The sequence below is a fragment of the Pipistrellus hanaki genome (genome assembly GCF_964339955.1).
Source record: "Pipistrellus hanaki genome assembly, chromosome: 3".
NCBI classification, from domain to species: domain Eukaryota; kingdom Metazoa; phylum Chordata; class Mammalia; order Chiroptera; family Vespertilionidae; genus Pipistrellus; species Pipistrellus hanaki.
In genome coordinates this window covers 23,304,196-23,316,289 of record NC_140505.1, presented here as the reverse complement: position 1 = coordinate 23,316,289, position 12,094 = coordinate 23,304,196, and the positions used below count along the sequence as shown (strand labels likewise).

Below are 12,094 nucleotides of genomic sequence, written 5' to 3'. Positions count from 1 at the left end.
ATGAAAAATCCACAGCAAAAGAAAAATGTAACAGATGCATTTCGGGATGTCATTCACTCCAAACTGCCTATTTTTCCCAACATCAAAATGAATAGCATATTAAATGTGGAGACAGATATACAAATGAAGACAAGACTTGGTCATATACAGCTAATGCAAGAGAAGTTACCAAATGAACAAAAAGTGTGTTGTTCTATTAATGTGGTTGGCTTATCTAGCAATGGGAAAGATGGGAAAGAGCGGGGAGGGGAATGCGAACCTTTACTCCCCTCAAAGAATACTCAAGGCTTCATATTCAATGCATATCAGAAGGAGAATCATGAACTTGTTAAAACAGATGAGGAACTGAAACAACCAGGAAATATTAATATCCAGGTAAAATTACAAATCGATCTCCCACAAACTATTTTGGATTCTGCTTCATGCCCCCTATTTGACCAATTTCAATTTGGAAAGCCAGAGAAGTATGCTAAGTTTTCCCCTCCAAAATCAGGGGAGGCAAAGACTGATGCAATGTTTTCTGCAAAGGAATGTGTTGTCCCATCTGCTGCAAGCCATCAAAGGGAACAGACTGCTGGTATTGAAAGGAAAAAGACAGAGACTTTTGATTCCTGCATGTCTGCTTTGTCTATGTCTAAAGGGAAGAGAAACTTCAAACAATATTCAGACATGAAAACGTTAGTGAGACCGAAGTGTGGAATTTTAAAAGCAAAGAAACCATCAATTTCGTACATACTCAATATCAAGGGTGGTGCTAGCCCAAAACATAGAAAAGAATTGGGATGTAACTGGACAACCAAAATGGAAGAGCTGGATCAAGGTAAAGAAATGGCAGATAAAATGCCCTCGTTCATGACTACTACACCTGACATGAATTTGCGTAGCAAGACAGAAAGAGAAAAAGACATGCTAGGAACGAAAAGACTCCATTCTAAACAAGTAAAGCAAGCACTATCGCTACATGAAGAGAATGTCACTTTAGATGTCACCAAAGAAGCCAGTCTTCAAGAGGAAGAAGAGAGTGAACAGGAGACGTTACTAAAAGGAGTTCTAGAGCAGGGCAAATACTTCACGTTCTGCTCAGGCCAGAAGGAGGAGCTTGACCATCACAAAGGAAGTGGGAGAGTTCTGTTTGTTATAGAACAAGGTGTCCCACAAAGGCAGCCTACGGAGCCAGTGCAGGTAGAGGAGCCAAAGAAAAGCCACCAGACACAAAATGGCACAATATACACAGCAAAGTCAAAGCTTCCTCTTATAATGTCAAGGGAATCACTAAGTGGTCAAGTTTTCATTGATACAATGGAAGGTGGTATCTCCAGTGATGGGAGCCATCCAGGGGGACTGTATGGTCATGGTAAAGAGGAAAGGCCAGAGTTTAATAGAAATCAGCAAGCAAAAGTTCTGCAGCCATTGGTTGTCTCCACACCTGACCCACCTAAATCTAAAAGGCAGAGGAAGACATTTATGTGTACAACCTTAAAATGTAAAGTGAACTCCAAGTGTGTAATTATGAAGACAAGGAAGACACCAATTTCACAGATATTTAATATCTCAGGGAATGGCTGTCAAAAAAATTTACCTTCAAAGACACTGAAATCAAAGATTTTTGACTTTTTGATTGATATAAAATTTTCTGATCTTACTGCAGAGAGAAAGGAAGGATTAGCACAAGAATTGCCAGCGACGATGCCAGAGTCTTTGGATTTATCCACATTTGCTGTACCTACATCAAAGAGAAGATATTTAAAACGTTCAGGCAAGAGAAATAAAATGAGTTCCAAATGTGTAACTCTGAAGGCAAAGAATGCACTGATTTCCCAGACATTTAATATCACAAAACGTGGTACACCACGCCATAGGAGGCGATTCCAATGCAACTTCAAAGTCATGATGGGAAAATGTATACCTGTGGCAGATATAATCCTAAATGCCTTTTTCTCTGCCATGCCTATTTCCTTTGACATGAATGTGAATAATAGAATAAAAGTAAAGATAGACGAACCGTGGAAAATGAGATTCAGTCATGAGCTACAACAGCAAGAGCGATCACTGGATGGAGAGCAAGCCTGGTGTGCCAGTTCCAGCAATAAAAGGGACAGTGCCTCAAACAGCGTGAAGAAAGCCAAAATCCCAGGTGGAGAAGCAGCCCCTTGGAACACTCCGCACTTCCGTTTCAATGCTCCTGAGATGACGGAGCCTCTCTTTGTGTACCCAGATGCAGAGCAGATGAACTCAGCAAGGAAAAAAGTCCCAGAATCCTTTACCACTGCCCAGGAGCTGCAGCAACAAACACTCTTCACACAACGTGTATTACATCCTCTTCCTCACTCCATTTTGAATGCACTTCCATTTGAGAAGCTACCAAAAAGGACACACACACAAACAGGATCCAAAGATACAAGGTGTCCAAAGATTTTGTCTCCAATGCCAGGGACATCAATTGGTGAATCTCTAATGGATACAGCACAGAGTGGCATCCCATTTGGAAAAAGCCCTAGGAAGGAACTTGCTAGTTCTATTCCAGAGAGAGAGATGCGCTTACAAGAGGATTTACCAGCCAGAAACCTAGAGTTTTCTTATTTCTCTGCGCCAGCTTCATCTGATTTTATAAGGCAAAGAAATGCCGCACAAATCCCTAAGTCTAGAATTGGGGAAGCACAGATGGTTTCACAGACAATGAGTATAACCAGGTCTGATGCCCTCAGCCACGAAAAGCAACAGGATCCCATCTTGAAAAACATGCCCCAACAAATATCTCAAGGTAAGTCATATATGTTTCCAAATACCTTTCTTTCATCTACACCTGTCTCACCTGCCATCAAAAACCGTAAGAAAAAGAAATCAAAGAAAGGCCCATTGAGGGAAAAAGGCAGCATTAGAAGGGGTTGGGAACAAGGTGAAGGGAAACAAGAGAAAGGAGAAAGGCTGTCTACAAATTCCTGCAATAAATGGAGTACCTTCAGAAACGTGTTAGAGTCAATATGGCAAAATGAAAAGAAAAAACAGGATAGTGAAATTTTATCCAGGGGAGGCCTGCCACTTCTGAGGAGTGTGGGACACAGAAAAGATCAGAATATGCTTATTGTAGAGCAAGAAGCGCAACAACAAACTCTGTGCTGGGAAAATACACCAGAGATAGTATGTTCTCCTCAGATGATTCTATTCCAAACTGAAAAGCTACAGGAGAATATGCCGCCACAAAAAGACACACTATATAGAATAAGTGAAAAGACTTTTTGTCCAAAATCAGAGAAAACAAGGTTTGATTATGCTTTAATTGATGGAACAGAGTATAGTATGACATCAGGTGAGAGCCCTACTAGGAAGCTGGATGTTCATAGGTCAGGTTTCCTACACTCTAAAGAAGAAAAGGAAGACATAGAAACTCAAAAAGTAGTAAAACACACAGTTGATCAAAATCTTCCACCTACCAAGTCAGGGAACTCAGTGCTTGGAGATCCATGTGATGAAAGCTCTAGAAGGAATGGGGGTGGTCAAATTGCCAATAAATATGAAGATCTGCAAAGAGATTTACTAACAAGGTCCACTACATCTGTCTTATCTGAGTCTAAATGGCAGAAAGAAGGATTCAAATTTCCAGAAGGAAAAAATGTTTCAGGTCCCATAAGTGTAACCATGAAGGCACAGAAGCCTCCTTGTTCCCAGACACTCACTGTCACTGAGCATGGTACCCTGTACTGTAGAAAGGAACAGGAATGCAACTCAAAATCTACAATAAAAGACATGCAACAAAATAAAAGCACACTTAACCCATTTTCATCTCCCACACCTTTTTCAACTGATAACAAAATACATACTGAAATGTATAGATCACTGAAAGCAGAGTTGGATCAACAAAGAGTAAGATTCAAGAACTCTATCTATCTAAAACTAGAGAAATCAACACGTTACTGGGAAGCACAGAAGGCCAATCCCACTGATACACAAAACAACAGATCACGCTACACAATGGAAATGAATGTGCAACAGAACAAGGAAGAGGTTGGAGTGGAGATGATAAACTCCAGGTTCCCCAAACATCAAGAAAAGAAAATGCAAGGAAGTAAAGATGAACCAGGGGTGCTTATGACCCAAACTTGTGATTCATTACCATCTCTCTCTCTCCTCAAATGGAATAAAGAAATGCAAAGACTATCATATGCAGAGGAGACAGTGCATAGTGAGTCAATTAGTGGGGATATCATGGAAAATGCTCAAAACAAGGAACAACATATGTCTGAGAAAGAAGAGACGAACAGAGAAAAAGCAGTCGCTATGAGAGGTCTGACACATGCTGCAGATAGAAGCATGAAGTCAAAGAAATCAACTTCCTCATATACACTCTATAGGACAGAATTGTACATGAACCTTGGAAGTCAAGGACAGAAGATGAATGAAGGTCAAGGTAAATCACCTGGTACAGTGCCAAGAACAGTTCATCTTTCCAAACCTCCAACTGACCTCAAATTAGATAAAGGTACTCAAGTAGAGGAAGAAGAGCTTGGCATTAAAAGACCCACTCTATTTACACAAATGGTTTCAGTATTATCAGATGCAGAGGAAACAGAAGATACAGAGACAATCGGTGGTGATGTAAGAAAAAGAAAACACCTATCATGGAAAGAAAAGGACAGAGAACAAAACAGAACCAAAGTTGACCAAGACTTGCTTGACATTACAGGGTTTTCTATTTCACAATTACAGCTCTCTGAGTCCTCAGCTGCAGGGAACAACACATATGCAAATTTCAATGAAGAAATTAGCTCATATAATACAATAATAGAAGCTAATCAACTTATGACACATACAGACAGAATGGACAGAGTAAAGACAGAAGATGCAAAAGGAAAAAAATCCCCCCAAATAATGACTTTGAGAATGCAGACATCCCCACTTACACATCTGCTCAGTAAGGAAAGACTGCCTTTGAATATTAAACAGAAAGTGAAAGATGCACAGAAAGACAAAGGGAAGCCAGAAATGGCTCTGAGGAAAGCCTCTGCATCCCTACCTTCTCCATTGCACCTGAAATGGGACATTAGAATGAATGAACAGGAAGACACACTAAAAACAACACAACCCTGTTTTTCACCATTAAAGATTCAGCATTTATCTTATTCAGGCAAAAAAGCATATACTAAGTCTCTTGAAGGTTATATGTTAAAGGAGGATAGACTCAAAAGCAATATTGAGGACAAAATGCTCCCATTGTACATGGATCAGAAGGCAAAGAAGTTACCAATATGTACATATTCCTATAATAAATGGCCTACCTCCAAAAGCATATTAGAGCCAAAATGGCAAAATAAAAGGATTAAACAGGATAATGACATTTTATCCAAAGCATGTCTACCATCCCTGAATAGTATGAGATATAGAAAAGATCAAAATATGCTTATTGCAAGGCGAGAAACCCAGCAACAAATACTGGTCTCAGAAAGTATATCAGAGTCAGTTTCTTCTCCCCTGATGACTCCATTCCAAACTGAAAAGCTACAGAAGAATATGCCACCACTAAAGTATATACTACAAAGAATAGGTGAAATTATTTCAAGTCCAAAATCTGGGAAAGTAAGGCTTGATTATCTTTTACCTGATGGTATAGGGTATAGTACATCATCTGGTGGGAGCCTTACAAGGAACTGGACAGGTTCCTTACACTCTAAAAGAGAAAAGAAAGACATTGAAGCTCAAAAAGTAATAAAACACACAGTTGATCATAATCTCCCACTTATCAAATCAGTGCTTGGAGATCCATGTGATGAAAGCTCTAGAAGGAATGGGGGTGGTCAAATTGCCAATAAATATGAAGATCTGCAAAGAGATTTACTAACAAGGTCCACTACATCTGTCTTATCTGAGTCTAAATGGCAGAAAGAAGGATTCAAATTTCCAGAAGGAAAAAATGTTTCAGGTCCCATAAGTGTAACCATGAAGGCACAGAAGCCTCCTTGTTCCCAGACACTCACTGTCACTGAGCATGGTACCCTGTACTGTAGAAAGGAACAGGAATGCAACTCAAAATCTACAATAAAAGACATGCAACAAAATAAAAGCACACTTAACCCATTTTCATCTCCCACACCTTTTTCAACTGATAACAAAATACATACTGAAATGTATAGATCACTGAAAGCAGAGTTGGATCAACAAAGAGTAAGATTCAAGAACTCTGTCTATCTAAAGCTAGAGAAATCAACACGTTACTGGGAAGCACAGAAGGCCAATCCCACTGATACACAAAACAACAGATCACGCTACACAATGGAAATGAATGTGCAACAGAACAAGGAAGAGGTTGGAGTGGAGATGATAAACTCCATGTTCCCCAAACATCAAGAAAAGAAAATGCAAGGAAGTAAAGATAAACCAGGGGTGCTTATGACCCAAACTTGTGATTCATTACCATCTCTCTCTCTCCTCAAATGGAATAAAGAAATTCAGAAAATATCATATGCAGGGGAGGTAGTATATATTGAGCCAATTAGTGGGGATATCACGGAAAATGTTCAAAACAAGGAATACCATATGTCTGAGAAAGAAGAGACGAACAGAGAAAAAGCAGTTGTTATGAGAGCTCTGACACATGCTGCAGATAGAAGCATGAACTCAAAGAAATCACTTTCTTCATATACACTCTATAGAACAGAATTGTACATGAATCTTAAAAGTCAAGGACAGAAGACACATGAAGGTCAAGGTAAATCACCTGGTACAGTGCCAAGGACAATTCATCTTTCCAAACCTCCAACTGACCTCAAATTAGATAAAGGTACTCAAGTAGAGGAAGAAGAGCTTGGCATTAAAAGGTCCACTCTATTTACACAAATGGTTTCATTATTATCAGATGCAGAGGAAACAGAAGATACAGAGACAATCGGTGGTGATGTAAGAAAAAGAAAACACCTATCATGGAAAGAAAAGGACAGAGAACAAAACAGAACCAAAGTTGACCAAGACTTGCTTGAAATTACAGGGTTTTCTATTTCACAATTACAGCTCTCTGAGTCCTCAGCTGCAGGGAACAACACATATGTAAATTCCAAAGAAGAAATTAGCTCATGTAATGCAATAATAGAAGCTAATCAACTTATGACACATACAGACAGAATGGACAGAGTAGAAATAGAAGAAGGGAAAGATAGAACACTCCCCCAAATAATGACTTTGAGAATACAGACATCCCCACTTACACATCTGCTCAGTAAGGAAAGACTGCCTTTGAATATTGAACAGAAAGTGAAAGATGCACAGAAAGACAAAGGGAAGCCAGAAATGGTTCTGAGGAAAGTCTCTGTGTCCCTACCTTCTCCATTGCACCTGAAATGGGACACTAGAATGAATGAACAGGAAGACACACTAGAAACAATACAACCCTGCTTTCCACCATTAAATGCTAAACATTCGTCTTATTCAGGCAAAAAAGCACATACTAAGTCATTTGAAGGTTATAAGTTGAAGAAGGATAGACTCAAACGCAATATTGAGGACAAAGTGTGCCCAATCTACACGGATCTGAAGGCAAAGAAATCACCATCTCCACGTATGCTTAATATCAAGGAATTGCAGTGTGAAATCAAAGGGCAAAAGAGAAAAGTACAGGAGGATAAAAATAAGCTAGTTACGAATATCAAAAACATCTGTTCTTCTTTGGTTACTCTACCATATCTTAAATTTGAGGCAACAGAAAGGGAGGGGTACACGATAACAATTGCAAAAGATCCTCTCCCACAACTGCAGTCCAAGGAATCGTCAGATGCAGCAGCATTAGCACGTGCAGAAGCACTCGATGGAGACCTTTCCACTGATGAAAAAGAACTGAAGGAACTCGTGCTCCAGAAAGAAGTAAAGAATAGAGAGAAAATCATGGATATAGATAGTATGGTGGATCCCATAGATATGTATTTGAATACAAAGAAATCACCTATTTTACTTATATACAATCTCAATGACCTTCAGAAGAAAACGAAAGAGCAAAAGGGAAAGGTTCAGAAAGTTGAGCCAACTGAGGTGCTGCTGACTAAGACTTGCTCTTCCAGCTCCCCCCCAGTACACCTTAACATGAATATCAGAATCGGGGAAAGGAGCATTTCGCCATTAACAAGGTCCTCCGCTTCCCCAGTATACTTCCAAGAATCATCCGATTCTGAGGAAGTTTTATATGTAGAGCCACTTATCCCTGATATTTTAATCAGTCCGCAAGAGGGGGAGCAATATGTGCCACAGATAAACCTCATGTTCCCCATACACGAAGAAAAGAAAACACAGGAAAGTAAAGAGTGTGACTTGAACAAACCAAAAGAAATAGCTTTGTGCAATGAAGATGACTCGGGAGAACTTATCAGAATTCTTCCTATTTCTGGGATGAATCTATCTCAGACTGAAGAAATGATCGAATCTGAGACAAAGCTAGAAAGAAAACCGAGAATCTGTTTTTCTGAATTCCAGGAGAAATCATCAATGGCTAGAGAAATGGCTGAGAGGGACAACTCCAGCACTGTAAAAAGAGGAGGCCAGGATTTTACAAGTACAGTTCCAGAAGATTCTCAGCCCTCCAGGGACCAACAACAAATGCAAAAACTTCCTAGTGTTAAACCAGAAAACCTCAGCAGTGAAGTAAATAAAATAATTGTCATTCCACAAACAGAAGGAGGGGTTGTTTCAGGATATGATAGCTCAAGGATCATAAAAGAACTCGACTTGCTTTCTATCGAGCATGAATCAAAACCCATCCTGATACCCACGGAGTGTCCAAGCATGTCTGAAGATCCAAGGGAAAATGTGGAAATCCACGTGAAAAGTACCCTAAGTATGCACATTTCCCCTCCAAGAGTAGAAGGACAGGAGTGTAGGGATCAGAGTGAACCCCTACAGGACACACGCACACAAAAGGCCCAGCAACTAAACATTTTTTCAGGAACTGTACCTACAGCACGCCAAGTTGAAAGTAATGAAATAAAAATAGTGGCAGGTAGTACAAGTAATAAAGAAAGTTTACTCCCTCTTTACGATGCCATTAAAAATATCTTTGCAGCCCGGATAAAAAGTATGATCCAAGAAAAAGTCTGTAGTGATAAACTGAAAGAAGTAAAAGCTCGTTATCCTGATGACTGGAAGTCAACACTTTTTTCACAGGGTCCAAATATAATATCCAAAAGAGCACATCCTACCTTTCAGCCAAAACCCATTTTAGGGCCTAAAGCACTCGAGATAAAACTGAATCTGCTACCCAAGACAGCAAAACAATCCTTCCAAAAGTTCGACTTTTATCCAAAACAGACTAATTCAGAAGATCACAGTAAGAGGCTCTATCCAAGACACAAAAAAATGAGCTTTTTATCTCTAGAAGGGATTGATACTATCAAACTTAACTTAAAACACAAATCCCAAGAAGATTCCACTCAGATCAGCTGTATGAAGACACTGACTGTTGTTTCAAGTGGCAGCAAGGAGATCATTACAAAGGTGAAGAGTATTAGTAAGCTAGAAAGTGGAACATCTTCAGTGACTTCTGCTAATAAAATGCCCATATCTCCAATTCTCCAAAACTACTCAGAGGAGGAAAAAGACAAACTTCTCATACACTTCTCTATGAAAACTCTGGAGATCCAAATGAAAGCCTTACCCAAAATTGTAACAGAATCTTACACAACGGCCGATGCTCGGGATAGAAAGAAACCTTTATCTAGATGTATTCACCCTGGTGTCAAAGTAACAAAACAAAAAAATACAATTTCATTAGGCTTTGAGGAAAAATCTCTTCATCAAATAGAAGTAGATTTACAAAGCAAATACCTTAGTTTTCTCCTGGGGCTCCCTGTAGACAGTATGATCCCTACGCCAAATACGCTTCCCAAACATATCCTTAAGTTCAACACAGCTGCGACGTGTAAAAAAGTAGACAACAGTGGAGAAAGTGGTAGTCTTCCCTTTGATACAGAACTGTTAGAACAACATATCTCTTTCAAAAAGCAAAGTCCCCATAAAAACTCATCACTGATCAGGAGGTTCCTGGAGCCCGCCCCTGTGTGGGCTTCAGACCCGGGACAACATGGAACAGCACAGGAAGACACCATGGTCCTTTCAGTGTTAAAACCTCCCCTGACCCCAGGAAAAGATAAGCATCACGTGTGGTTTCAAGAAACAGCCAGCTTAGCCGATTGCCACTCAATTCAGACTTTCCAAGATTTGACTGGCCGTCAAACAGATATGGAGAATTCCGCTGACGTGGAGGAATGCTCAGCTCTTGAAAGACATGAGAATGAAGAAGGCATGCTTTTAGAAGCCAACCCTTATTTGAGTCAGGATTCGGAAAATATGCTATATGAATTACAGAAAAGCATTCCTCTGGAAAATCTTTACAAGATGAAACAAATCCAGACTGATGTGAAACCACTTTACAGTGATAATTCGGTGTCTCGTCGTGGGAAAGGCTGCAGAAAACCTTCAGTTGTGATCACGCCTTCCTACGAATCCCACCGCATCAGAAAATATAGGTCTTCCCCCAAAGTGCAGTCCCCTGACTGGTTGTGTCACCGTTCACTAAATACTGTGGAGGTTCCATTTGCATCGCCTACTAAATTGAGCGAAGAGGAGCTCTTGTGGATTACAGAAAACTCTTTAGCTCCCTTAACGGAATCAAATCTTAAATTACATCTTGCAAAAAGCCAAGACAAACCTCACAGACATCTGGAAAGAAAGAAGTCAAACTTTGGTTCATATAGAAACAACATTCATTGGGACTGCTATCCCAATTATCCGCAGAGTAAAGCAAAACGCAAAAGGGAGAAGAACGGGTATGGCTGTGAGCCAGAAAGAGCAGGTTATTTTCTGAGCAAACGTAAGTCAGCATCGAAACCTCATCCAGAAGATTTTTATTTCCATTACGAAGGAAAACAGAAACAGCCATTTTTTTATGCCTGTGTACCAGCAGACTCACTGGAGATTATACCCCAAACCATTCGCTGGACAATCCCCCAAAAAACATTAAGGAAGAGAAACTTCAGAGTTCCCCTAGTGGCGAAGATTTCAAGTTCTTTCCATATGTGGCGTTTCTACAAAAAGTTGGGGTCTCACTCTTAGAGTCCTTCTACCCCGTTTAAATGGATATTACCATATCTAGATTCATCGGACGTAGAAATCTGGCTGAAATTGTGCTATTCTGTGAATAAAATCATATAAAATCAAATGGTTTCTTCATACAGTATTGTCTAAACTGGTCTATTTTATTTCTGCAGCAGATTTGCACAGTTGTCCCGGGAGGCTGGGATGGGAAAGCAGATGACTTTGGGTTTGGTCCTACCAAGCACGAGATCTCCCTTTAGTTCCTCCTGCTTCCTCATAATCCCCAGGGGAGAGGACCCAGACATGGAAACCCTCTTCCCAGCCCACATCAATGACTGAAAGGTGAATTTGAAGGAATATAACCTACAAGTGAGATTGACAGAGAATGGCCAGAAAGTTAGGAGAGTGTAGAGACCAGAGGGAGAGTTTTAAATAGCAGGGAAGGTTCAACAATGTTGAATGCTACTAAGTGCCGGGGTAAATACTGGTCTTGAGAACCCAGATCCCTCAGATGGCTTTGTCCTCATCCCTAACCTGAATGGGAACCCACAACAGCTGGATGGCCTGTACCCGATGGCCACCTGCCATCACCAGGTCATGAGGTGGCTTTAGGACCTCACTCCAGAGCACTGTCCCTGCTCGGCACAACTTCCAGGATGGGCGGGAAGCCATCCTGCAGGGTTGCCAAGAGACTCTTCCTAACGCTCCTTCACTACCTGCCCTGTTAGCTGAAATACCTGCACGTGTGTTTCAGCCTGAGCTTCGAGGCTCATGGCCCAGCGCGGAGCAGGCTCACCTGTGGGCAGGTGATTGTGAACCTGGAGTGTGACCTGGAACCCTACGGCAGAGCACCTCACCTTTGTGCTCAGGGCTGATGAGCCTCTGCTGCCCACTGCCAGGAGAACATCCTCGAAGTGTGGGATTGGGGATGAGGGTGCAGGCAGAGGGATTCTTAGCACCAAATGAATTTTTTTTTTTAAGTATTTTATACTGACCCAATTCTTAGCACGTTAATAAAGTATTCATCTTC

General features: G+C 40.6%; 1 protein-coding gene across 1 annotated transcript; it reads left to right on the top strand.

The window, feature by feature from the left end:
* On the top strand, positions 1-11,082 carry CCDC168 (coiled-coil domain containing 168; the record flags this gene model as incomplete). The annotated part of the gene is made up of 2 exons (XM_084876261.1): positions 1-4,593; positions 7,000-11,082. The coding sequence occupies 2 exons, from the start codon at positions 1-3 to the stop codon at positions 11,080-11,082; spliced, it is 8,676 nt and encodes a 2,891-aa protein (XP_084732387.1).
* Positions 11,083-12,094: the final 1,012 nt, after the last annotated feature.